The 27,118-nt window shown below is 52.4% G+C and overlaps 8 protein-coding genes across 8 annotated transcripts; 4 read left to right on the forward strand and 4 right to left on the reverse strand.

Moving 5' to 3' along the window:
• Positions 1-657: 657 nt before the first annotated feature.
• Positions 658-3,096, reverse strand: PV09_08151 (uncharacterized protein). The gene has a single exon (XM_016362010.1). The coding sequence runs from the start codon at positions 2,774-2,776 to the stop codon at positions 836-838; it is 1,941 nt and encodes a 646-aa protein (XP_016210130.1). The 5' UTR covers positions 2,777-3,096; the 3' UTR covers positions 658-835.
• A 1,900-nt stretch (positions 3,097-4,996) lies between these two features.
• Positions 4,997-7,113, forward strand: PV09_08152 (uncharacterized protein). The gene has a single exon (XM_016362011.1). The coding sequence runs from the start codon at positions 5,933-5,935 to the stop codon at positions 6,578-6,580; it is 648 nt and encodes a 215-aa protein (XP_016210131.1). The 5' UTR covers positions 4,997-5,932; the 3' UTR covers positions 6,581-7,113.
• Positions 7,114-9,079: 1,966 nt separating this feature from the next.
• PV09_08153 (uncharacterized protein) lies at positions 9,080-13,725 on the forward strand. The gene is made up of 3 exons (XM_016362012.1): positions 9,080-11,883; positions 11,954-12,671; positions 12,731-13,725. The coding sequence occupies exons 1-3, from the start codon at positions 11,711-11,713 to the stop codon at positions 13,229-13,231; spliced, it is 1,392 nt and encodes a 463-aa protein (XP_016210132.1). The 5' UTR covers positions 9,080-11,710; the 3' UTR covers positions 13,232-13,725.
• A 230-nt stretch (positions 13,726-13,955) lies between these two features.
• PV09_08154 (uncharacterized protein) lies at positions 13,956-15,074 on the reverse strand (the record flags this gene model as incomplete). The annotated part of the gene is made up of 1 exon (XM_016362013.1): positions 13,956-15,074. One exon carries the CDS (start codon positions 15,072-15,074, stop codon positions 13,956-13,958), a length of 1,119 nt encoding a protein of 372 aa, XP_016210133.1.
• A 405-nt stretch (positions 15,075-15,479) lies between these two features.
• Positions 15,480-17,512, forward strand: PV09_08155 (uncharacterized protein; the record flags this gene model as incomplete). The annotated part of the gene is made up of 6 exons (XM_016362014.1): positions 15,480-15,636; positions 15,719-16,018; positions 16,070-16,347; positions 16,419-16,537; positions 16,590-16,974; positions 17,032-17,512. The coding sequence occupies 6 exons, from the start codon at positions 15,480-15,482 to the stop codon at positions 17,320-17,322; spliced, it is 1,530 nt and encodes a 509-aa protein (XP_016210134.1). The 3' UTR covers positions 17,323-17,512.
• A 168-nt stretch (positions 17,513-17,680) lies between these two features.
• On the forward strand, positions 17,681-20,699 carry PV09_08156 (uncharacterized protein). The gene is made up of 5 exons (XM_016362015.1): positions 17,681-17,963; positions 18,040-18,066; positions 18,136-18,320; positions 18,400-20,012; positions 20,071-20,699. The coding sequence occupies exons 1-5, from the start codon at positions 17,922-17,924 to the stop codon at positions 20,460-20,462; spliced, it is 2,259 nt and encodes a 752-aa protein (XP_016210135.1). The 5' UTR covers positions 17,681-17,921; the 3' UTR covers positions 20,463-20,699.
• A 1,757-nt stretch (positions 20,700-22,456) lies between these two features.
• Positions 22,457-24,005, reverse strand: PV09_08157 (uncharacterized protein; the record flags this gene model as incomplete). Its single annotated transcript, XM_016362016.1, has 3 exons — positions 22,457-22,590; positions 22,639-22,769; positions 22,822-24,005. 3 exons carry the CDS (start codon positions 24,003-24,005, stop codon positions 22,457-22,459), a joined length of 1,449 nt encoding a protein of 482 aa, XP_016210136.1.
• A 473-nt stretch (positions 24,006-24,478) lies between these two features.
• Positions 24,479-25,638, reverse strand: PV09_08158 (uncharacterized protein). The gene has a single exon (XM_016362017.1). It carries the CDS (start codon positions 25,487-25,489, stop codon positions 25,022-25,024), a length of 468 nt encoding a protein of 155 aa, XP_016210137.1. The 5' UTR covers positions 25,490-25,638; the 3' UTR covers positions 24,479-25,021.
• Positions 25,639-27,118: the final 1,480 nt, after the last annotated feature.

Below are 27,118 nucleotides of genomic sequence, written 5' to 3' on the forward strand. Positions count from 1 at the left end.
CGCTGACATGCAAGCGGACACATTTGGAAATCACCCCACAAATGTGGCTAAGAACGATGGCTTGGATTTGAGGACACAAGTATTGCAGCGTTCGGGGTATTGCTGACCCCAGATTCTATCATTTGAGAAGCAACGCGAAGGGCAAGCGAGCCCCTCTTATTGTCTTTATTCTTGAAGTTCGGTCAGCCTATGTCTGCTTGAAGGCAGTTTGGGGAGGGAGCGCAAAAGGAGAAGCATAACGAATGTGGATACGTGCAATGTAAGCCGAGCGCTAGACCACGTTTTAGCGCTTTTTTTTGCGTAGCCGAACACTTGGCGTTTGTTTGACAAAGTAACTCAATTGCCAGGAGTGCTCATGGCATTCTTGTATTGTTGGCTCGATATTTCCGTAGGCACGTACTGCAACTGTGGTAGATTCGTTGGTAAACGCTGAGTCCTCTCGCACTGGCAGGTAATAAGACGTTGTCTTGAGAGCGTAGTACTCTTGCTTCATGAAGCTGTCTGACGTGCTCCTTGCTCGTCAAACATCTGGGGTTAGTCCGAGAACGCAGAATAGTATATCTCTATCAAAGATCCAGCGATACCACTGAGGTGGCGTTGTCGATTTGGAGAGGGCATCGAAACACCTTTGGTCAGGTGCACTCGGTCCTGTTCGCCCGATAATATATATTACTGGAGTTCTCCTTGGTAGCTATGAACTGATGTGAGTTGGAGGAAAGACAACTCATTTAGGCCAACGAGACTATTATATCTACTATGAGTGTACCAATATGTATTGTGTCTCTGCAGTAGACGTATATCAACGCAATGGCCACGCCAACGCTGCGAATTCGTGTCAAAGTCTCGCGCGTCCGTTGCGAATCATGTTCCTGTCAGAGTCATCCAGCGGTTCGTACCCGCTCCTCTCCGTTCTGATCCAGTAAACCTGATCACCGTCCCTTGGATCGAACCCAGCAGCCTTGTAGTCCTCCTTTTGCTTCTTGAAGACCGCACTAACCCCGACCGCGTCGCTCTGGGTGACACGCAAAAAGCGAGGTACCGCGTACACGGGCAGACCACCTCGAATCATGTACTCTTCCATCTCTCGGATTGTTTGCTGCGTTGTTCCCGGCGCAACAGTGATGACACAGCATCCAACTTGACCCTCATAGCCGTACGGCCTCAGAGCAATGGGAAATGCTGATGTGGAAACTACGGCCGGATGAGTGGCCAGTACAGACTCAACCTCAGTCGCGGATATATTATGTCCCTTATTACGCCATCCATGGCCGAGGCGATCTACAAATGTTACGAAGCCGTCTGCATCCATTACCATGAGGTCACCGATGCGGGTGTACTCATCGCCTTTGGTGAGGACATCTCGAGCAACCTTTTCCATCGTCGCAGGCTCGTTATCCAAGTACGAGTGTCGCACCAGAATGCCACCAGACCGATCGACAAGTGCCACGGCTTCTCCCGGTTCGTTCACATCGGCCACGACGCATAGTCCCGTCTTTGGGTTGCGTACCAATTCGCCGGTCTCAAAATCGCGGCGGATGATGAGAACGTTTTTGGTGAACATCTTCATAAGGGGTGACATGCGCGCGATCTTGCCGAGTCCAAAAGAGTTCCTGTTGACGTTGATCAGCAGCCCCGTTGATTCGGTGGCACTCCAGTATTCCGCGATCGTTGAGATGCCAAAACGCTCTCGAATCACTGCCCACGGGCCGGCTGACATGCCGAGCCCAAACATCTTCTCGACCCGGTGTCCGTTCCGCTCGTCCTCGAGGTAAGGGCTTTTTGGCGCCTGAGCCAGGTATCTGCACATTTCGCCAATATAGATGACGGAGTTGCAGCGACCGCTCACAACGTCGCGCCAAAAGCCACTGGTGCTGAAGCGGCGAGCGAGCACGACCGTGGCGCCCTGCCCAAGTGTAGGACAGACACAGGCCCAGGTGGCGGTCCCGTGGAACAGCGGCAGCGCGCAGTACCACCTATCAGTCTCCTGCCACAGGTATGGCCAACGAGATGTCTTGGTCATCATGCTGAAGCCACAAGGCCACTTCACCGCCTTCGGCCTGCCGGTCGTGCCCGACGTGTACAGTAGCATACACGGATCCTCAGGGAGACGGCGGGGCCGTTGGTCAAACTTAAGCTTGCCTTCCTTGAGGGCTGCATGTCGGACGTGCTGCACCGTGGCAGGGATCTCCTGAAGAGCGGGATACGTGTCATAGTCGTAGCACAGAACCTGCAGCCCTTCACGCTCAGAAGCATAGTCCTCCAAGGTGGCGTAAATGGCCGGCAGCAACTCGTTTGTCGTGATCACCATGCTCGTCTTTGTGATGGCCATGCAGTGCTTGAGTGGAGCGGCGGTGAGCGACGTGTTTATGGGCGCGGGAACGGCGCCGATCTTCCACAGAGCAAAGATTGTGATGATAAACTCGGGAGAGTTGTTGATCACCATTGCAACCATGTCGCCGCACTTTACGCCGCGCTCTTTCAGAAGCTGCTCGAACTTGGCAACATCCCGTACCAGGTCCAAGTAGGTCCAGACGCGTCCCTCGAAGACAAGAGCCTCTCTCGTTATGGCGCGGTCGCCTAGCCGGGTAAATGTCTGATCCAAGACATGATACAGGCTCCAGTCGTCTTCACCGTGCTTTCTGTACAAGTCTTCGACGACCTTGGCACCGTATATCTTGGTGCCGTAAAGCGCTTTCAGGTCATGAAGTATATTATACTTGCCGTTCAAGTATGCACCCACAGCAACTGCCGCTGAAGCCACAATCGGAAGCGTCATGTTGGCCCATTTACCGTAACGTCTAGCGTATCAGTCCGACCTTCTTCTTCGACAGTCAGATTGTAGTAAGCTCATGAGCACCGGCAAATTAGCCATCGTCGTCTTCTGCATACTACCCCGTGCAGACATGGAGCAAGGCCGTTGTGGGGTACATTCATCGTCCGAGGGTACTGCTTGGTCCAGCGCGGGGTGAACGCGGAAATGCGGTTGCTGAATCTCCATCTACAATTTCACGGATCTACCTCGACGAATCATCACGCGACCGCCACCAACCACATCCGCGGAGCTGAGATAGCGCAAGACTGAACACTAGTCAGTCCGTCTCCGTTTGGCTCGTGAGGCAAAGTTCGCACGAGTATTTTGGTGAATTACATTGGGGTTCAGGAGTGGAGCCCAAATCCCTCACACAGACTAGCGTACTACATTCACAGGATGCTAAGGATAAGCGTAAGGCAAAGACCAAAGGACGCAATATCATGCAGAAGCACTGTGCTATGACCCTTTTGGTTGACAAACAGGGCCGAACCTCGGATTTCTCTCAGGTTGGGATTCTGGACGTCTCTTTATCTCAGCAGCATTCAGACAAGGCGGGCAAGCGAGTGCTAGGTTGTCGAGAATGCTCTTATCGCTTAACACCGTTTTCAGGCAACCTGCAGCAGGCATTACGGAAATTGCGCCATGATCAAGAAGTGCAAACGAAGAAAAAGGCTTTTCCATGTCGAGAGGGATAAAAAAATTTTTTCCCGGTCACTGTGGCCAGGCCGTTCGAGGCCTGTAGCAGTTCAAGTCGCCATGGTAAGACTGACCCGGTGCCACGGGAAGGACCAGATCGAAGGCGCGTGAGATAACACCGAACTTCACAGGACTTCCCGCAGGACGACGGCAGGACCGGGCAAGATGCAGGTGTCAAAAAACGTGGAGAGGTGCAGGATTAGCCTGGCGTTAGCCTTACATACGTCACCTGTGCGGACTTTAACGGGAGGCTTCCAACAGCCGTAAGGACGAGCAGAGAATGAAGAATCGGGAGAGTGGGAATGAAGATGAACGCACTTGGGTCAGCAGCGGCTGGGAAAGGAAGGGATTAAATGGCCGTGGATTCATTTTTCTTCTTCAGGCTCGAGCTGTTCGTTGTTGAACCTGTATATTTGTGGTCCAGCTGATCGAATACGGCATGTAGACGGTAAGCAGGACAAATGGCGCCGCGGCGAGTTCGTATAGTACCTCTGTACAATGCCAGACGATACTGCCGCAGCATGAATACACAGAAGCAAAGTTCAGTACATAGCGCTTTTAGAGGCGCCCAAGTATTGGCGAAAGGGCTAAGGGCGAAAGGCGAAGGCGAAAGGCGAAACGAAGAAACAACGAAACAAGAAACAAGGGACCGGTGCCGGCAACGGCTCCAGAAACGGCTCAGGTACGTACACTCGCTACGATGTACGTCCAGTACTATACCTCTGGCCCTAATATTCAAGGGGTTGAGAACTGGAGACAGCGTTTCAGTGGGCCACTTTACGTGGCGCTTGACGGGATTGGTTCAAATGGTCCGGCTGTCCGTGAGAGTGTGTTTGGCCGGCGGTACAGACGACAAGAGTACCATAGGAGCAGAGCTGATTGTTTCGTGCTGGCAGATCGAACGACGGCGCCATGGCTGGTCACGCTTTGTTTCACGGCCAGAAACATGGTGGAGAGCAGCTCGCAACCACCATCGATTGAAGGCTTGTAGCACATGCGCGGCCAGCCATGATCCGGCGCGTGCACAAAGAACAAAGAAAGGACAAGACCTGAAGAGGAGAGAATCAAGACGCGAGCAACAGAGACAAAAAAATACTCGCGTGGAAACGGCGGCTCAGCGAAAAGCGCACTCGGGCTGGGGATCGGCTTCTGGGATGGAATCTGATTGGAATAGCCGCTGGCTGACGAGAAGAAGTTAAATACCCGCTTCGTTCAAAAGGCAATCAGATGATGCGCATGCAGACGCACCCTCATCGTGGCCCGTCCTGTTATTGCCCACGACAAGGGAACGGCTCGTCGTCATGCAGCTCTTTTCTGTTCCTTATCCCTTCCCTCGTCCTCGCATGACGCTGATGCGATCGTGAACGGTCGGCTGAGAAAATGGCTCTCCCAGCATCACAGCGGCTTTTGCGCTGCGGGTGCTATATACCAGCCGCTGGACGTGCGCTTGAGCAGAGCAGAAAAGAAGAGCTCCTCTGCCTTTGATTTCGTCTCTGTGTTTTGCTCCTCTGATCGCCCCGACATCGCAAGTTCGTGCGTGTGTGTGCAAGCTCCTGCATCACCCCATCAAAGCATCACATAACTTACTCAAACCTATACACGCACGCCCGTATACGCGCACAAGCATATACGGCGCAACAAACCTCATAGACTCGGGACGGCACAGCCCAGTTTTACCACTCGGTCCTGCAATTGCAGACTCTCCTCTGCCGTCGTCATTCCCATCTCTCGAAAGCCCATTTCCCATTGTCCGTCCTCAGATAAAAAGGCGGCAGCTTGGCAGACCCCCTGTGCCTTGCGATCCGGAGCCCGATCATCTCACCATTTTACTGCGTACGTCAAACGCGTCTCCACCACGGATTGGCAGCTCCACGCCAAAACAGTTCAGACAGCCCAGGAATCCACCTGGGTGGATCGTCGCCACCCTTGCCCGCGTGCAGGCGCCGACCTTTTAGCGCGGGCTGTATACCTGGGCCTTGGTACACCTGAGCGTCCCGGCCGCTATTCAAAGACACGCCTTGGGACGGCTGCCGTCACTGCATCTCCGCCCCAATTTGATCGCTCCTTCGTCTGCCGCGCCTTTTGTACTGGACGAACCCATCCGGACATCCGTCTGCTGCACATTTGTGTGCCCTTTGGCCTTCCCTGGATCTCCGGCGCAACGGTCGCATGCCATAAGCTGAGGGCGGCTTGATTCGCTCGTATCTCATCCTGTCGGAACACGAGACCGCTGCTATATTACTTGCCCAGAGGACCAGCCGTTATCTTCAGCCATTGTCTGCGCAACTTCACGACGCCTGGGGTGCAGACACATCCACAAAACCATCCAAGACGGCGCCTTCACAAAGTGACACCGGGTCACTTTACCTGGACTCGCCACCCACGACACTTTCTCCGAGTACGCTGCTGCCGGCGAAGCGAAAGATGAGCTCTGCTCGCACATCCTCGTATCGTCCGGCCAAGCAATCAGTCTCTCCACGCATAGAACTCAACGGTTCTGCCATGTCCGGCCACGCTCAGCAACAACGCCTGCGTCCGGCACGGCAGTCGTCTGCTACGACAGCATCCTCCCAGGGCCCGCCAGGCTCCCTCCGTCTTCCCGGCCTTCCGCGATTCCACCCGGCCAACTTTCCAAGCGCGTATTCGAGCCTCCAGGCGACGCCGACGTCAGGGATGAACTCTCCGCAGCCGCCCGTGAGCCCGAGGAGCCAGCAGAGGCAGTACAACGAGGCGCAGAGAGCATTACTCAGCTACCAGCGCGACTTTTACGCGCAGCAGCTGGCCTTGACGCAGGCCAACACCACGCACAAGCGGCAGGGCTCGAACGGCTGCACCAAACCGGCAAGCCCACGGCTCATGCCCATGAACGACAGTCCTGGCCCCGTCACACCGCTCGAGCTGGAAGCAGATGGTTACTTGACCGCTGGCTCCGGTGCCGTCAGCCAAGCAGAGCAAGCGGCCTACGTCGAGCGGGTGATTCGGGAGCAGGTCGACCGCATGCACGGCGGCAACGTCAGCCCTGGCGGCAGCAAAGTTCCCTCTAACCCAGTCACACCCGTCGGCTCGTACTGAACTCTGCCATCGCCACGCTCGCTTTTGATTCAACTCTAGCATGCAATGATACATACCCTTGGCATATGCGGTGACGGATACAAATCAAGGGAGGGAGATTTTCCTTCTTCTTTACTGTGATTGTCATCATCGTTATCATGATCATCATATTTCCCTCGATCATCTTACACGGGACAAACCTGACGGTCGTTCATGGCTGGTCCATCACAACACCAGGGCACAGGGGTAAAAGGAGTGACTTGCATGGAAAATCGGTGTTGGACGGCTTAACAATTTTTCTCTCGCTTCGAGGCTGCAAGGAATTTACGTTATTATACCCCCTTTTTTTTCCTTTTATCTTTGACGACCATGGAGGTATAGATGGACAGCTCCATCTGTGGGAACGAAATGGCTTCATCGTCATATATCATCAGCATCAGCATCATGAGCTTTCATTGCGCGGCTTTGTTTGAACTGGACAGCTTTCAGCGAAGTGCTCGCTCGGGCAGCTGTAGTTCCTATCATCATGAATCAATCAAAACGCTTTGTTCCCGTTATCTACTTTTCCCTTTCTCCTCGCCGCATCGTCTTCCCTGTTCTTCCCCTCCACTCCGCGTCTCGCTCATAACGCGCCTAGCAAAAAAAAAAGTTTTCATGTGGACTTCGGTTCGTGCCAACACAGCATGGCTTATCACTCACAATTCATTGCTAGGGTCGCAGCAACAATGGCCAGTCATGCATCGACACTGCACGGTGTGACTTCTCGTGCCGTGCCCTGCGTTTCCCCCACCTTTCTCCCGCCTACATCAAAGGCCAGGGCGCATAGATTTCCCCTGCGACAACCTCATCGCATGAATGGTTACCTGTAGGACCCTTTCTCCACAAAGTCACATCCTTTCTTCGCCGCATCTTCACAAGGGAGTCTCGAAAAGCAGGCCCTCGAACGTTCATGGAAAACCGGAAGGGTCCAAAGCCACCAACTTTCGTCTATCCTCCTCCCCCTTGCCTTTTCCCTAAGATTGGTCCAAGAAGCACGCATGAAAAGCTCCGATCGTTGCCTCGCTGAAACGAAAATCATCACGATCAGCCAGCTCCGTTCCCGGCTCTGTGTCGCGGAGCTTTGCTAATGAAAACTGGGGCCACTCGTATGTCCAACCACGTTCCGCTTTCCTCTTCGTCTGCAAGAGTTGCAAAGTCGCTCGCACACAGAGGACCGTCGCGATGCTGACGCATGGCCACCGCGGAGACGGTGGGGAAACGAGTAGCAGAGCTGAGTATGGTAAGAGGGTTATCACATCGCGAACATCACGGTATAGAAATGGTCAAGCGCCCCCCAGACCACATCGCAGCAAACGTCGGAAACGCAATCATATGCTATTTGGCGTGCGCTGCGCTGTTCCACACCAGCTCAATGCGGACGTCCTGTCTCCCTTCTACGCGATACGAGATCCCATGACCAGTTTGGCCTATCACCAGCGGTGTGCTTCAGAGAGCCGACGGTTTACGTCGGTCGCCGGAGTCGAGTCCGGGTTCAAATGTCTTGCGCTTTTTTTTTCTCTTCGATCTGGTTGATGCACATGAGATCATACTGCGCAGTAGGATGCCCCAAGACAGACTACTAATAGTATTGTGTAACGTGACCTGAGACCCGTCATCTAGGCAAGCCTCCGCTGGACCCCAACCTCAAGCGGCGCGCAACGGCTCGGGTATCTGGATCCTCTCGTTGACCCATCTCCCTTTGCATTGCTTGGGCTGATCCGCGAGCGTCGGGGAGAGGGCAACGTTCCAAGTGTGCTGGCGAAATGACGATACGGAAGAAGCGGCAAAATAGATTGCACTCTGTATTGCCTCATCGCGAATGCCCCAAGGTTGTGTAGTCCGAGGCATCCGCTTTCGCCGTCCCAGCCACGGAGTTTACTGCGAAATTGACGCTACCGTCTACAGTAGTTTGCGGATGTGGAATCGCCTGCGACCACCGTCACCATGCCACGAGTTCGAAGGGAAAGACGTCATGATCGACGCTGGCGCCGCCGAACGCAATCCGAGGAGCAGCGAAGCCCGTACGAGGAACCATGAGGTACTAGCACGACCTGGCGATTTTTCTAGCCTTCGATTTTGCGCGCGTGCCCGCTATGGATCTCACTAGTTTGGTTAAGCCCTTCAGACGAAGTCTCTCCCCTTCCGCTACAGGTGTCGTCAAGACTTCGCAACCTGCTAGCCGCCCGCCAGAGCCCGCGACCTCTTTGCTCGGTGGCGAGACGGCTCTGTGCATGTGGTCTCTCTTTATTTTCGGTCTTGAGGATTTCTGACAGTGACGTAGGCGGCGCTGACGAAACCGGAGCGCGGACCGAGGAAGCGAATAGATACGGAGATCTGAATAATCTGGTGGTCGGAGCAATTGCTCCATTGTCGACTGTTTTCCGTCTGCTCCTTAACGGTGCTAAATTAAGGGTTCGTCATACGGAGATATCGCTGCAATAAAAATACGAGCTTCTGGAACGGGTTACTGCTATTGCTCCAAGCCTTTGCTCGCGAACGACGAAAGTGTTGACATCTCCAGCGCCATATTGACTGTCGTAGGATCCGAGAAAAACCCTAATTCCTTTCCTCAACTGTCGCTACCATCGTTGCCGTCATCCTTGTCCAGCCGTCCGTATCTAAGTACACGTTGCGCAATATACTTGCTCCGGCTACCGCAGCTAGTCCTGAAGAACGAATATGCTAGCCAGTCCGTTCCTCCGCTCTAACCTTCTTTTCTTTCATTTCCTGTCCCTCGCGCTTCTCTTGGGGCATACCTTCTCGAGCGCTTGTTTTTGGCGCAGCTCCATATGAGCCACATCATCATAGCCGACGAACCATCTCGAGTGTGCAGCCGTCGCCCGTATGCTGGAATTAGCGCTGAACAACTTTCTCTTCATCCAATGGTCACGTTCTAATCGATGTTGGCGCTTTGCAACGCGTCCGCAGTAGTATCGCATCACACTTCGAGGACCCTGATTTCTGGTACTCTACAACGCTCGTACATGGACGTGGATCCTAAAGCAACTCGCAATAGCAGAGCAGCACTGCTTTTCGCTACGTATGATCCATACTGAGCCTTAGCAGATTTATCATCAAAGGCGTGATTTGCAGGCCCATGCTTGTTCTGCCGACGGGTCCAGCTCTTGGGAACGCCATCCACCTCGGTGAAACGCCTTACACCAGGAGACCTCCCAGCCCACGCGCAGCTTCAGTATCGAATTCTGGCCTGCGATCTTCAGAAGCTGCGCCAAGCGACAACGTCGTAGGACGCAGTTTATGATGACACATGAAAACAATCAGGTGAGCCGAGTGCTTGGGTTTTGACGTTTTCCGCAATGTAGCTCAGCTCATCTTCTGCGCGAAGCCGAAATAGCTCAAGCCTCACACCCTGTTCAGTAAGCGCTCATCTACCCTGGTGATTTTGGAGAGAACGGGCGCCAAAGTTCTTTGGTAACCAATGTACTTCGAATTCGCGTAGAAGAAAGAGTAGCCTTTCCGAGCAATACATTTCTGGAGTGTCCAGCCGCGTTTGAATTATTCGGACTGTCTAATGATTGCTTTGAGATCTACCACTGGCACCTCCTCACCTGCGGCATCCTCTACATCAAGAAATACACATAGTAGCGTCCAGCATCGCAGCACCGGGCAAACAAGGAATTTATAGCCTCGGGAAGTTCACCTGTATCGCCAGTCTTATTGATGCAGCAAGTGTCCGACCACGTCCACTCAAAACAATTGTCGAGAGCCTGTGCACCAAAATCACATATCATTAGATAGCCAGGTCGGTGCTGTGTGACGACCATCCAACAACTGCTGCAGATTCACTTCACGATACCGCAATCTATGGCTGAAGATGGCATATTTTGGACTTTTTGCGTCATTGAGGAACTCTTCCAGCGCAAGGCTCCGCGTGTTGACAATTCATGATGGATGGTAACGCTTATGAGATGGACGGAAGATAGGGCCAACAATCATCATTATCTTCGTTCTAGGGGATATATGAACAGGGAATAAGAGACTGTGTCTTTCGTAATACGGATTATGTAGGCATGATGGAGACCCGAGTATGCCTTTTCGTCATGGTTGTCCAAAGTTGGCTGTGCATATCGAATGTCGTGAGAGCATGCTCCGTCCTGTGAGCCTTGCCGTGCCTCATTACGCTCAAGCGCGGCGCTGCTGCAGTTGGTTTCGCGCCTCTGGGTCAAATATCACGTTACAGTGGTAAAAAGCAGCTAAGGACTACGATTGCCGATGCGTATTGGATCACGCGAATCTTTGAGAATTCGTTCTCTGCCACCCATTCACAATGGGCAGCACAGTTGAAGAACTAGCTTTGAGAGGCGCGTGTGATCAATATAAACATGCTATAATATACCAACAAGCATACGATTCAGGTTCGAGCGGCGAAAATTAGGGCATCCGAGACGTGCACAAGTAGGGAATTTCCCGCAATAGACTCGCAGACCATGCAGATACCGAACGATGACCAGAGTTACATTCGCCGCAGTCTTCCATTGCCGCGTCTGACTGACTACAAGCGCATGTTACATTTCTCGTTGTATTCGCAAGAAGCGGAGGATGCCCAGTCGTCGAGATGAGTGTTCTGAGGGCGGCGTCATGTCTGTGGCAGTGGATCTGTCATCAGCATTGAGATCTTCACGAGTCGACGGAAGTGTGTGGAATTTGATGAGCTGGCTACAACAGGCATTCAACTCTCTCTTCGATATTTGAGCGGAGACGATCGAACCAGAGGATGACAATGACGCGGAGTGGGATTGAAAGTGGAAAGTGGGCGCGCAGGAAAGCGGAAGTAGACGAGGGGTCTTGGCCCAAGCTCAGACGCCAAAATATCGAAGCACGGCGGAACCACTCACAGTCTCTTCGCCTGTCACCAACACGCACGTTCAAAACCCGCATTCACTTCTACGATATCATTTGCCTCAAGTGTCGCCGAAGGCTTGGAGTCGCACGTCTGTTGCCGCTTCACCTCCTTTGGTCAGGCTGCCGCCAGTGAATCGCAGCCTACCGGAGCCTGAGCTCCTTTGTCTCCGTTAAAAAAAGGCTTCGCGCTCCGTGTCGAAGCACCATCTCTTTTCAAGTCGCTCCATACACAGAATATCACCCCCCAGAATGGCCTCAGAGACTTCCGCCGCTCCTATTCCGCAGACAGATGGGGCCAGCGAAGCCAAGAACGGGTCAACCCTTCAAGAGCCGGAGTGGGATGTGGAAGTGAAGCTCGCAGATCTGCAGGCGGACCCGAATAACCCGTTATATTCTGCTAAGAGTTTCGAGGAGCTAGGATTGTGCGTTTCTCTCATATCCTTGCCTTGTTCAATCGCGAATGTGGAGGTTGTGCTAACATTGTTTGACTAGGCCCCCAGATGCTCTAAAGGGCCTGTACTCCATGAACTTTCGAAAGCCTTCCAAGATCCAGGAGCGTGCTCTGCCTCTTCTCCTTGCCGACCCGCCAACGAATTTGATCGGACAATCGCAGTCGGGTACAGGTAAAACTGCCGCCTTCGTGCTCAACCTTCTCAAGCGCGTTGACTTGACCAAAAACTCCCCGCAAGGTCTCGTGCTCGCACCCTCCCGCGAGCTAGCACGCCAAATTGTGGGCGTCATAGAGACTATGGGTGCATTTATGTCCAACCTGAAGGTCGACGTTGCCGTACCCGACCCTACACGCAAAGCTCCTCTCACAGGACACATTGTTGTAGGCACGCCTGGCACAGTCATGGATCTGGTTCGCAAGCGCATGCTCAACCCGTCAACAGTGAAGGTCCTTGTGCTCGACGAGGCGGACAACATGCTTGACCAACAAGGACTGGGCGATCAGTGCAAGCGCGTACGTGCACTGATGCCAAAAAATATCCAGGTCACCCTTTTCTCTGCCACTTTCCCCGATCAGGTGCTCGCCTTTGCCCAGACCTTCGCGCCAAACGCCAACCAGCTCACGCTCAAGCATGAAGAACTCACAGTGGAGGGCATCAAGCAATTCTTCTTTGACTGCGACTCCGAAGAAACAAAATACAACACGCTCGTCCAATTCTACGGCCTTCTCACCATTTCATCGTCCATCATTTTTTGCAAGGCAAGCTCTTTCCATCACCACTTTATTTCCAGGGGCGAATTCGCTGACTTCAGCTGTAGCGCCGAGATACTGCCCAAGAAATTGAGCGCCGAATGATCGCTGACGGCCACCAAGTGGCTCACCTTTCTGGTGCCCTCGAGGGGGCCGATCGTGACAACACGATCGATCGCTTCCGTTCTGGCGCAGCGAAAGTACTCATAACCACAAACGTCCTAGCCCGTGGTATCGATGTATCCTCGGTCACCATGGTTGTCAACTACGACATTCCCGAGGGTCGAAACGGACAGGCTGATCCAGAGACTTACTTGCACCGCATTGGCCGTACTGGACGCTTCGGCAAGGTCGGCGTTGCGGTCAGCTTTATTAGTGATAGACGTGGGTGGGAGCAGCTAAACGAGATCTCATCACATTTCAAGTGTGCAATTGAGCCTCTTCCAACCGACGACTGGGACAAGGTCGAGGAGATCGTTAAGAAGGTCATTAAAAGTAATAGGGCAGGAAAGACGACAAAGGAAATGCAAAGCGAGGGCGATGCAATGATTGATGGTGCCGCAGCATAGGACGTCCTTTTGGGTCTTGAAGGAAAGAGCCTGGAATTTGGACACGATGAGATTGATGACGGTTCTAAGCACCACGAACCTTAGAGTCATTGTGAGGAATCAGGTATTCGAACTGAAGGAACGACGGAACGTGTTTGTATGTGCAAACGAGGGCTCGGAACTCTTCTCCATTTCATGGACGTGCTGTGCATGCATATCTTGATGGATTTCAGCAGCGAGTTCTTGTCACGCATTTAGCCGCGGGGACGGGCGCATCACAAAAACGAAGCTTTAGATATCCCCTGACTCAGTCGAATTCAAGAAATAATCTCATCCAGAACCTGTCTATCACCATATGTTGGATTTGGCGCAGAGGTTCACTCGTCAAGCGTTGCGCTTAGAACATCCAGCTGGCAAGCGAAGGCAATTGCTCAGGAGTCGATTGCCTGTACGTCTGATACATCTGCACGTGAAATGTGCGCCGACTCAACTAATACTTGAACACCAGACAGTAATGGCATTCGCTCCATAGCGATAGTCCTTATAGGGATGGCGTAGGCATCACTCAACTTTCGCGACTCTCAAGGCTAAATCTGCAAGGAAGATTTGAGTGAATTTTTTGAACGCGCAAGTCTCTCACAATGCCTTATCAGCATTCCCACTTCATTGAGTTCACGAGCGTTGCGACTTAGATCGATGAGAGGAAGATGAATAACTATTTATGGTATTCTTCTATCACTGCGGGCTAGACTAGTCCAGCACGAGCATACTCGCTGGCTAGATATTCCGCGCTGAAGGGATAATCCACGTAGCCTACCGGCGATTTGCGCGTGTAGAACGTCTCTCGTTTATATGCCGTCAGTTGCATACCCTCTCTTATCCGGTACACCAGATCCGGATTCGCAATAAACAGTCTGCCGAAAATGACGACAATGTCTTTCTCCGGGTAGTCCTCGTTAACAAGTTTCTGCGCTTCCGCCACGCTGTATCCTCCCGCAACGAGGACAGGCCCGGCCCACAGCCGATACGCGAAGTCCAGCCGTTCACAGCCTTCGCTGTCCTCGGCTCCAGACATCCTTGACTCGACGAGATGGAGGTAGGCTAGGTTCAGCTTATCGGCCCTGAGAATGACATCCGTGAACTGCGGGATCGGATTCTTCATCCTCATGCCTTGAAAGGAGCTCCACGGACTCAGACGCAGGCCGACACGTTGCGCACCAACAGCGTCCACCATCGCTTTCATAACCTCTTCAACAAAGCGTGACCGATTGGGTATGCTGCCGCCGTATTCATCGTGGCGCTTGTTGCTCGTATCTTGGATGAATTGATCGATCAGATAGCCGTTGGCGCCGTGGCACTCGACTGCATCGAATCCCGCCTTGATCGCGTTCCTCGCGGCGGTTGCGAAGTCTTCAACTGTCTCTCTGATCTCAGAGACTGTCATCTCTCGGGGCACGGGGGAGGCTTCATCAATGGGAATTGCGCTAGGACCAATAACTTCAACGCTCTCTTTCGCTGATGTCTCCGCGTCCGCGGCACGGCCCATTGCGAATAGCTGACAGACGATGAAGCAACCTTTTCGGTGAACCTCATCCGTGATCGTTTTCCAGGCCTTGACCTGCTCCTCGCTCCAGATGCCTGGTGCGTTGACGAAGCCACCACAGGCCGAAGGTGACACGCACGTACCCTCCGTGATGATCAAAGTGCCAGGTACAGCAGCTCGCTGACCGTAGTATTCCTTCATCAATGGCGTCGGCACGCGATCGTCTGTCGCTCGCAATCGAGTGAGAGGCGCCATCCCTATGCGGTGCTTCACGTCCATGTTGCCAATTTTCAGAGGTCGAAAAAGGCGAGATGTGGACATGACGAGCGAACAGGGAACGTGAGAAAATAGCTCTAGCTGTCTCGAAAATAACTAGTCGTAGTTGCAATATCTAGATGGAATGAACACTGTGGAATTTCCCTTTCGCCAACTTGAATATATATTCGCAAGAAATCTGTGACACGCTTATAGATTCACACATCTTTGTTACACCAGGCGAATTCTAACACGCGGACTGAGGTGCTTCCACGTTTGGAACAGAGGTACTTCAGTTGTCGGCTTCAAAAGCTTTGACCGGACTGTTCAGATAGAGATCTTTCCTGAAAGGGAAACCAGGTAATTCCCATTTGAGACTCGGCTTGTCACTATTTTAGCGAGAGCGGGTCGCAATTATGTTGGACCATAATTCGTGATTTATAATCTAGTTCTGCATCACGTGATACTAGCATGCTTCTACGTGTTCGTCTCACTCTTGCACTCCCAGACACAGTGAGAAAGTATCCTATCATAGAGCTGATCCGGTCGTTTGGTAGCTGGTTGACGCCGATGGACGTAGGATCAGGGAGCCGCGGGTTTTCAGACGCAGAAGGCGACGATTCAAAGGGTAGGCGTCGCGGAGATGGGGAGTTGTCGCTTGTTCTATTCTTACTTTTTCCTTTCTTTTGGTTACTAACTCCGGTCGCCAGGCGGGAGTCTGCATTTCGTAGCAGTTCAATTTCCAAACGGGCCTTGCGACAAAGCCGCGAGGCGTCGTGCAAAGTCACATGCGGTCCGGCAAGCCATCGAAAAGAAGCGGAAGCTGCAGCAGGAACTGCGAACGAATTTCTGTGCGATGATGCATGAAGACACAACTGGCTTCTCAAAGAAGAAAGCATCCACTCTCCAGATGCTGCCTCCGTCACTGTATCCCTTATTCCTTGGCGTTCTAGATCCCTTTCAGATGCTTCCTGTTGACACGCGCCGGTTGCAAGAACTGCTAGTAAACCGTGAGTCGTACCGCGTGTAGTTAGTTAGAAGGCTAAGTCGTGGTAATTTAGATAGGGCAAGACACGCTCCAGAGCCTGTTTTCAGCGTCAAGGAAGAGCTCGCGTTTCAAAGGTTTAGCTCCGTATTCCCGGCGGGATCGGCTGATCCTGCTTTGCTAAATGCTGTAATGCTTTCTCTTGCCGTTGCCGAGACGGAAGGGTCCATTGATCGGGAATGTCTAAACTATCAAGGGAAAACGCTCGCCTGCATCCGTGAAAATATCACGTCTCCAGAGCAAGCTACGTCCGAGGCGACGATTGGGGCCATCTTGCTCCTGGCTGGAGTAGAGGTGAGTACTGTCTATATGGCTGACAACCGTCCACTTCGGCTTGGCCTGCATCTTTGACGCCTGTTAATTAGGCTCGCCTCGGGAGGGTCTCCCAGGTTCAACTTCATATGAATGCCGTCAAGCAGGTCCTCGACTTGAGCAGATCTCGACGAATTCATCTCACCGCCGGCATAAAGCGTGCCATATTCTGGTGAGCAAAGGTATAATTTCATTTCGTGGCCTGTAATCACAATGGACTGTAGGCAAGACCTGAACTCGTCTGTCATCGCGGGCTCTACGCGTATTGTGTCGCACACCACATTTGCCGAGTTGCACTGGAGCCGCGACCCTTTCTCACCTACATTCTTCCAACTTCCTCCGGGATTTGGAAAACGATCCTACATGTTTTCTGAACCGTTCATCGAGGTGATCGAGGACATCCACGGACTGCAGTGCATTCGCGACGTGGCCCGGTTTACTCAGTGTGACGTAACTCAAATGGCGTTTCTAAACAACCACATTGCATCGATACACTCGCGGCTTATGATGCTGTCGGGGCTGGGCCAGGTCACGGAGTGCTGTCGGCTTGCAGCATATCTGTGCTCTGCCATGTTGTGTTGCACAGTTTGGTGTGCTTTGGTGATTCCTGTGAGTTGCATCCTCAAGGTTGACTCACACGTGCCTAGGCTGAACGTAGGGGTACAGCCTCACATTTCTAGACAACTTCTTTATCAACTTCGAGAGTCACGCTCCAATCCTTTGTGGGACGAGCACAAGGATCTCCTAGTCTGGTTGCTGTATACTGGTGGGGCGCTCTCTCCAGAAGACGTTGCTCGTTCGGAATACGTCGAGCTGCTGCGGGAAAACAACGTATCTAGGTTTGGTGGCCAATTCGAATCTTGGCCAGAGCTGCTTCAAACTCTCGAGCAATTTATATGGCCAAAAGAAGCATTCACTTCGCGGGTGCGGGAGCTGTGGACGGCTGTATATGCATAGCTTCCTGTTTCCTTCGTCCTGAGCCCACACGACTGCGTCGTCCACGTATTTGGAGTTCATGACATTCGATTCGCCTACGTGTAATATAGAATCATGCATTGTAAAGACTTCGCTGAAAGGCTTGTCGCAACGAGACGGCATGAGCATCGTCAGTCGTAGGCACTGCCAAGTAATCTTACTCCAATGACAGGTTCGTACACTAAAAGTCGACGAACTGAGTGCACTCCGAGGCGGACGCTTCTTGCAGGCCCTTCCTCGCGTCTCAGGCAATTAGATGATGAGTGCGCGAGCGAAGAAGACGAGCGTGAGCTACTCCGTACAGACGGTTGGCCTGGAGTTGCCCCACAGTTCGGCCACACAGCCACCCGAGATGGCGGCGGCCGCTGGCGTCAGATCGGCTGAGGACCGTAGGACATCCCACTAATGACTGGCATTATTCACTCACCTGCAGCCCATGCGAACGACCAAGGACATGCAACGCTCGATCCAGATGCGGAACTAAATGCCAGATATCCACATTACCTACCTGCTCCGCCTATGACTTCTTTCTCTGTGGCTGTCTACTCACCCCGGACTTCGCATACCTGCCGCGCTCCATCATGACCGAAGTAGAGGTAGCGCACTTTGGCGCGGAGCTGAAAGTGCGTGTCTTGATCACCCGGTGTATCCGGCGTGCACCATAGCTGGAAGCATAGCTAACCACCGTGGCAAGCATAGGATGGATTCAAGCCCGTGAACGCCTGGGTACGTTACGCGTGCTCGAGGAGGGCGGAAAAAAAGCACAAGGCGGGCTAACAGTGGAGTCGGTCGTAGGTGTCGCAGGGCATTGCGTTCCTAGACGATGTGCAACAGTTCTACCGCGAGCGCAGCGCCATCGAGTCCGAATACGCCAGCAAGCTGCAGGCACTCGCGCGGAAGTATTTCGAACGCAAGGCGAAGAAGAGCGCTGCGCTAAGCGTAGGAGAGAACCCGCTGGTTACGCCGGGCTCCCTGGAGAGGTATATCGATACATGCCTATGCGTTCACGACTCGAGCTGCGCAGAATGGGTTCAGAGTGCTGACCTATGTGGGAAACAGTGCGTCAATGTCTACTTGGGCAACCCAGCTCACAACCCTCGAGCAACGTGCCGCAGAACACGACAAGTTCTCTAAACAGTTGATCGGAAGCCTCGCCGAACCCCTCAAGCACCTTGCCACACGCTACGAGGAGCTGCGGAAACTCCACGCCGACTACGCCGCCAGGCTTGAGAAGGAACGAGACAATTCATACGCAGACTTGCGCAAGATGAAGGGGCGCTACGACAGCGTATGCCAGGATGTTGAGAAGCAGCGCAAGAAGGTAGACGGCGCTTTCGACATGAGCAAGGGCAAGGCGCAGGCTTCGTACAATCAGCATACCGCGGAGATGAACAACGTCAAGAACACCTATATCATTTGCATCAACGTGACCAATAAGCAGAAGGAGCGATACTACCACGTATACGTGCCGGAGCTGCTGGATTCGTTGCAAGATCTCAACGAGACAAGGGTAGCGAGCTTGAACAACATATGGTTACGGGCAGCTAGTCTGGAGAAGCAGATGCTCACGACCAGCATAGGCTATGTGGATCATCTCGCGGCCGAGATACCGCGAAACAATCCGTCCTTAGACTCTCTGATGTTTGCTCGACACAATGCAATGGCGCAGTGGCCAGAACCACCAGACATGGTGTTCGAACCGTCTCCCGTCTGGCTGGACGACGATGTGCTTGCTTCAGACGAACAGGCCAAAAACTTTTTGCGTAACGTTCTCACCAAGAGCAAGGGCCAGCTTGCGCAACTCAAGCGCGAGGCAGAAGCAAAGCGTAGAGAGGTTGAGGGTGCTCGACGTGTTAGACAGAACATACGCGCTGGCACCGACAAACGCGACGAGGTCGAGATTGTAAGGCAGATCTTCGACCTGCAGACGTCTCTGCACGAAACTGAGCGTCAGCGCGTTAGTGCGGAAGTTGAAATCAGCACAATCACGTCTGCAGTGGGGGACGTCTCGATAGGTGCACGTAACCACAACTTCAAATCTGAGACTTTTAAGATCCCCACGAATTGCGATCTGTGCGGCGACCGCATCTGGGGCATCAACGCCAAAGGCTTCATTTGTCGCGACTGTGGCTTCACATGTCACTCGAAGTGCGAAATGAAATGCCCTGCAGACTGCCCGGGAGAGCTAGGAAAGGAGGAGAAGAAAAAGATAAAGGCAGAGCGACAAGAAGCCGCGAAACACAGTGCCGTCAGCGCGAACGGAACATCTGCGAACGGGAGTTCCACAGACTTGAGCGCGGGCACACCAGCAAGAACCAGTCTGCACAGGAGCGATACGATGAACACGTTGAGTTCGGGTTACTCTGCTACGGCTCACAGAAGCGTGAGTGGCACGCAAAGCATCAGTGCCGCGACAGATGCGGATGAGACGGCCGCCGCTCCGGCCAAAAGGAGCTCTACATCCGCAGTGGCTGGAGGCAGGAGGAATCGTATTGTCGCTCCTCCACCAGCGCAGTATATTACTGCAGATCCGGAACCTCAGTCCGACGTTGGTGGCGGGGCTGCAGGCTCGAACGAGCCAAGGGGTAAGATGATGTACCCTTACACAGCGGGTGGAGAAGGCGAAATCAGTGTAATGGAAGGGCAAGAGGTTGTCATAGTTGAAGCGGATGGTACGTATCTGAATTTTATTCTCCAGCTCACCGAGATACTGATTTGTTACATGCACAGACGGTTCTGGCTGGCTCCGAGTCCGCGCTGGTGGAGAAATTGGTCTCGTGCCTGCCAGCTATGTTGAAAACCTTCCTCCTCCAGTGAACACGTCTACTCGGCCTGCTTCAACTTATAGCAACTCTTCTTCACATACGGCATCTTCGTCCACCGCTGCCGCTGCAGCTGCGGGCAGAAAGAAAGGACCGGCGGTAGCTCCACGTCGGGGCGCGAAACGTGTCAAGTATGTTGAGGCGATGTACGATTACGAAGCGAGAACAGATGCGGAGCACTCGATGAAGGAAGGAGATCGGTTCGTGCTTGTTAGCAAGGACAGCGGTGACGGTTGGTGCGAGGTAGAGAGGGGAGGCGTGACAAAGAGCGTGCCAGCAAACTACGTACAGGAAGTTTGATTGATTCAGAGGACGGAGCCCGAAGTATAACATGATGAGCTCGTGAGATAGAAGGAAGGGTTGAGTCTTATGGAATGGAGAAAACTCCTGTCTTGGATAGTCGAACCACAATCGGACGGCAGAAGCATTCTTGGAGGCACTATTTTTAGAGCGAGTAGCAAGAAGAATCGAAAAAACCTGCTATCTGCAATAGCTGATCGCGGTACTCGTGGCGACTTTGAAGTCGGAACAAACATGACATGGAGTTCGTCTCCAGCTCAGCGTACAGCTCACGATGTGTATTTGGGACGCCTCAACGGCGCGTGACGGTCTTCTCTTATGCGCATGCTCCCTAAGGCTGGTACAAAGAAATCTGCAACCTTCAATAAATTTGCCTTTTCAAACGCGTCATCAAAATGCGCATAGAAATCATGTCTCTTTCACGAATCTCCAATCGTGGAAGCACATTTCTTCACTGTAGGAATAGTCTTGGCTCCCCGACAATGCCACTCGACCTTTTGGATGTTTCCCTCAAGACTGTCTGTTATGTACAGCGTCTTGTTCCCTGGACCTCCAAAACAGCAATTCGTCAAGTTGATGCCAACGCTGCCGCTGACTATTCTCGCCTTCGGCACACCGATGGTGTCGACAACGAAAACTGAACCCAGGCTTGGATGGCAGACGAACAAGTTGCCCTCCTCATCGAGCGCGAGACCTTCCGGCCCGGCATTTCCAAAGGACTGGAAAAATACGCCCACTTTCGTCGTCGTACCGTCGTCGTGAAGTGGCAGCCGCCACACCTGGCTTGAGCGGGTCATCGCTACGTACAGGAACTTCTCGTCGAGCAAAAGAACGAGTCCGTTTGGCGATATGCCGTTCTCAACGAGCGTGTCTAGCTTGCCGTCCGGGTGGATACGGTACACCTTACCCGTCTGATCGGTCATGCCCGTCTGGCCTTGGTCGGTGAAGTAGATGTTGCCTCGCGAGTCCACGATCAGGTCATTTGGGCCTTTGAAGCGCTCCAGATGTCGCCTGGTGAGCTTCGGCGAGACCTTGCTCGCGCTGGGGTCGAATTCCAAAAGCCCCTTTACCAGCTCGTGTCAGTGCTGATATGGGTCAGTCCGTGAGCACATGGATGTACCTGTTAGTAGTCCGCAATCAACAAGTTCCCTTCGGGAGTGATGGCAAGGCCATTGGGCTCCCCATCCCATTCGGCACACACCGACACCCTCTTCTCAGCGTCGACCCTGAGGATTCTGCCATATGGCACATCGACGACAAAAAGGTTGCCTTCAGAGTCTGCCACGGGTCCTTCAAGGAAAATATGCTGGAACTTGCGCGCAAACCCTCCTCTCCACTCGGAATCCCTGCCGCTGCATCTGATCTCGTCCGGTATGCGAACACAGATCTCGGCCTGGATCGTTGGTGGTGTGGGATAAAAATTCATCCCTTGGTCAGTGTTGCGTCCATTCCTCAACGGCGAGAGGATGTTGCTCAGTGAATTAGAATACTTGTCTACACGAGACACATGGTTTCAATTTGCGTTGAGCGTCTACGTCAATATGTTCCGAGTCATTAATTCCGGTCGTCTGTCTGAGAAGGGAAGCTTTCCGCTTGTCTTGTGAGCAAATGGCGAACCACACAAGGACAGATGAGCGTCGGTCACGCTCCGGCGAGAGAAGTTAAGCCTCGCCTTGGCGGCGAAGTCGTCGCTCCTTGGTGCAAGACTTGGGGAGGCAACTCACTCGCGATGCTAGCATTTGCTCTAGTTCATCGCTGAAAATCTTTGGTACGGCACCCTGAAATTCGGTGTCCCAACAATTTGATGTGATCGGTGCCAGGGTATGCACAAATAGTACAGACAATCATAAACTGTAGAATAAGATTTCTCTCTTGAGCAGGGTCGATGTCGGGAGTTTTGGTTGAATTCACATAGCCTAGCATGGTTTAGCTCACTTGGAGTATATTCTGCGTCTAGTTACACAGCAAGCCTTTGGTTCCGGTATCAATCCCATTCAATCCAGAACCAGGTGCTTCAGTGTGCCATTGGCGCCTAGGAAGTTCAGGTACAGCAGCTTCTTGTCGTGAAGAAACATCGTGGTAACAAATGGTATGTCGAAGAAGTCAAGCAATGCCTGTATACGTTGCGCTGTCGTCCGTCAGTGTGGACAAGAACGCGTTTCTTCGCACCACTCACTGTTCAGCTCCCTGATTTCCTCGCCTGTTTTAGGTACCTCAAAGGGCGGGGACCTCTTTGAGGCCATCGACGCGAGAGGAGTCTTAACAGATGTGATTGTAGAATTAAACGCTCGCGCTTGACTTCGTTCTCTGAATTTATCAGTTCAACTCGACACAAAGCTTGCGTAACCTAGACGCATACTTCTCAATCTCTTCATCCTTTGCATACTTAATTTTTTCTGCCATGTCCCTCAGCAGAAACTCCACAGCTGTCATAGCTTGATTTATCCCATACGATGCCATGTCCACATTGGGGGACAAGGACTGTACATACGTGTGCACGGCTGGCGGAATGATTGTTCGGTTCTGCTTTTGTCGCTTAATCTTGCGGCTACGATCAGGAGACATGTCACGGGTGCGACGGAGCAAACTCAAGCGCACTTCTGGATCGAGAGACTGAGGGCGCGAGGCTGTTGGAATAAACTCTTGCTGCACTGTCGTCGAGGCAGTTTGACAAGGTGGAGATGTAACTGGATGTGAACGCGGTGCACTTGTTTGTATGGGATCGTCAGGGAACCTTCTGTTAATTCTGTTACTGAATACCACGTTCTGGTTAGGTAGAGAAGAGACGCTCTGGCCAAAAGGCCTTTGGGAATATCGGCCTTGCGAAATGTTTCTGCCAGTACATGTGGGTCGTTGAAAGTACGTGCCTGAGTCAAACTCCGGAGGCACTGTCTGAGACCGTCGTCTGTTGTATGCCATTTCCGGTAACTGAAGGTGAGAAGTAGATTCTGGAGTGACTGAATGAAATAATTTTTGCTGGATTTGCGTGATAGTGCCTGGCATCCCATTCAGTTGCTGGTTAGGCTGCAGAAACGGGCCGTCAAGCTGCGGAAAGCCGCCCACGTCTTCCAATTCCGTTTCTATATAGCTTTTTTCTTCAAAGATAGCCTCAATACCTGTTGGGATGTACATGGTCGTGTCAATTGAGCCATCTTTCATACCACTCTCTGAAAAGATAGCTGTGACCGAACTAGACTGGGTTTCATCGCAGCCGCTCAAAGATGTTGTAACAGCGGTGGTTGAATGACCTCTGTCATTCTGATCCCCACTGGTTGCAACCGATGCTGCAGCTTCTATTTCATCTTCAATTGATTTTAGAGGCTGGTCTTTCTCAATCTTGGTCTCAGAAGTGTTGTACGAGCCATCTTTGAAGGCGTCCTCTCCAAAGAACACGTTGTAGTTGAAAGTAGCCGTGTCTGAGCTCGTTAAAGGGCTGGTCACGTTTTCAGAGCTCGTCTGCAATGCCTGTGTCGTTACTTCGTCGGCGAATCCGTAGTGTTTTCCAAGGCCGAAGGAGGCATCGTTGAAGGCAAAGGAGTCCATTTCATCTTGTAAGACTGCACAGCTATGGCCGTGATTTTGTATGACAAGCTGGTAGGGCGTTTATCCGCAACGCGTCGCGAAATATTGATTGTTTTATGTGGCTAAGTAAGGTGAAGCCTGTGTTATTCTAAAGCAATGTTGTACAAACCTGATGCTCGGATTGGGTCACAGTCTTTTGCCGGCTAACGCGGACATGACTGTCCACTTATATTTCGCAGGAAGTTTCGGATCAGGATAGGCACGGCAGGATGATTGCTCGATGTTTGAGGTGACGAATAGAGCTCACTACGCACCATGCGTTTGCTCGGCAAGTATCTTGACAGCGCTTAACCTAGTTGATCCGTTTGAAGGCACGGTGTTCGTGTTCAGCATAAAAGCCTGCACCATTGTTGAAACACCGAAAACAGCACTCGGTAGAAAGGGAAAATGTTAATGAGAAAGTAATTTCGATCGCATCTCATGCGAAGCGCTTACGGATGGAAGGCCATGATGATGAACCAATTAGAATATTGACAACAGAGCAAGCAGGTACCCGCTTACGTTAGGTTTCTGCAAATTGGCTTGTTACATACACGCAAATGGTCCACTGTTTAGACCGCTTCTTTCGTTCTAAATTGCTGTGCGCCAACGTTGTAAATGTATTGATTGCGGTACAGGTATCGAGATGGAGCAACGGTTCTGAGCGAGGATCGGCTTGTGGATTCCGTCCGCCTGAAGATCCAAACAAACAGATTCGCAATCGATAAAGCTGACTATTCAAACCCACGGTGATGTGTCAGAGTCAGCAGCTTGGTTGGCGAAGATTTGCAGGTCCACGCGTAGCAAGGATTGAGCCGTCTCCAACGAAGATGAGGGTATGGGACATTTGCTAAATCATGCGCTACTGCGGTGGATGGCAAAAAGAGCATCAAAGCCATTTACGCTTCAACAGCGCTTCTTCGCTAGAGCGTGTGCTACCCCTTAGATCGCCTACGCGTTTTCAAATCGAAGTGCGTATGTACTACCTCCAGTCCCCGTCAACCTCGCGGCACGTCGGGCAGCGGCTTATCAGGTAAAGGCCTCTCCGGTAGGTCCTTCCACACATCTGCGCTTCGTCTGATGTCCAGGCTGCTTTCTCCGTCATGAAATCCCTCGTCAACGTCATAATCCATCGCCTTGCCCTTCCCACGACCATGAAGCGCGCTAGGTGTGTCATCTACATCTAGCTCTTCATCCTCGTCTCTATATCCGTCTTCCTCCGGCCTGTGCAGTCTCAAAGTCGGTATCCTCCGGTATGCGCCGCGTCGTCTGCCAAACAGGGACTGGGTGCTGTTGTGCTTATACTGCCGCCAAGCGCCCGTGATTACGCGGTAGAGTATCCAGCTCAGCACTGCCGCGAACAGAAATGCCAGAATACGCGCGAATGTGATCAGCGTTCCGCCTTCTTCACCGGCTGCGCCCTCAGGCTCAGATGAGAAAGGGTCGTCTCGCTTAAAGAGAGTCATTTGTGCTGAGCAAAAGTCGAGGTTTTGGAAGAGATTCTGAATAAACAACAGTAAGACATGTATGTACAAGAAGCAAAAGGAGGGAAATGCTACGATTGCATTGTGGCGGGGGGTTTTTGTCGCACTGATGTTGTTGACACCGCGAGAGCTGCTGCGGTAAGATGACGACGTCCGAGCCAACAGAATGTAGAAAGGGGTTATGTGTTTTGCCTTGTTGCCTTACCACCATCAGCACCGCAGCATCGGTGACACCGCAACGTCCTCTCGAACTGATGATCACGACAAAACCGTTCCCTTCCGCCTTAAATGCGGCCTACAATTGATATTTGAGAATCTAGCTCCCACGGATCCATTTACTTCAGAGTGACTCTTTGATCCATAAGCTGCTCATGGAGATACGAGCAAAGGGAAATGCGAACTCAGATGTGAAATAAAACAAATCAGTGCAATATCAAAATCACCTTGCCAACCGCACACAGTATGACTTTTCTTAGTTCCATCGAATCGCTGTCTAAAAGTGTGCTTCGTAAATTGTTAGTCGATATTCTGCAGAGAGGCGAGAATAATCCAGGGAAAAAAAGGGAAATAACAAAAAAAGTTGTCCCCCAACTTCTGATCAGGCGGTCTCTGTACTCGGTTCGGTTCGAACATGCGTTTTAAGCCTTGCGCGAGAGGCGGCCTTGATCCCGTATCGACATGGTGACTGCTCAAGTTGGACGCTTACGCTTAGCACCGGCTAGCATTGCTGATCGGATTGCCAACTGAGGTGTGCACCACCCGCTCCGCACGATGGCAGCCTTTTGCACCATTTCTGATTATGTAGTCTCAAATCGGGGGTTCGAGTCTCAACTCGCGCGGTGGAATTCAAGTCTGGTTTTGTTGTCTACGCGATGGCAGTCGCTTGTCGGCGCGTTGCTCGCGAATCGCCATTCTGGCTACTTCGCCATTCCACCATTATTTTTTGTAATTGCTCAAAGATTCCACCTTTCAAAGTCTTGAAAGGCACATCGGATCACGCTACGCTGCGCTACCACTCTATCCCTATGCTTTTGCTGTGGGTTCATGCTCAGCTGCTTCATAGTCACGACACGTAAATGCTAGCACCTACAGCACTGTAATAATTGACACGCTTCTTTCGTGACCACAGCTCTTTGGATGTCATGAAGCAGCTTCGCTATGCCCCCACGCATTGAAACAGCCTAAGGAGATCATAAACCCTCCATTTCTTCGCCAAAAGACCTCAGGGAAACGAAGCACGTATCCGAACACTGCAGCTACGGAACCATTCACGGTCGCTCGCATTACCAAAGACCAACTCGTCGCAGTCATCCAAAACGTTCATCTCAAGCCCTTGCCGAAGCCATCTCAGCACCCATAAGAACGCTCTGTACCTACTCCCGCCTCTCCGTCCCTAACCAGTCCCCGATTGGCAATCCAAACGGACAGACTTGAGGCTGGCGGCGAAGCACAAAGTCCCTAGAACGGGTCGTTCGCGTACCACCCACGAGGCGTAAACAGGAACGCTGAGAGCGATACGGTGCTACGCCTCCGCTTTCGCCTCCGCCGGCCTCGCCGCGGTTTCAAAACGTCGCCGCAACAAGGCGTATTTCCAGTTCAGGGGGGGGGGGG

Source organism: Verruconis gallopava (assembly GCF_000836295.1).
Source record: "Verruconis gallopava strain CBS 43764 unplaced genomic scaffold supercont1.37, whole genome shotgun sequence".
Lineage (NCBI taxonomy): Eukaryota > Fungi > Ascomycota > Dothideomycetes > Venturiales > Sympoventuriaceae > Verruconis > Verruconis gallopava.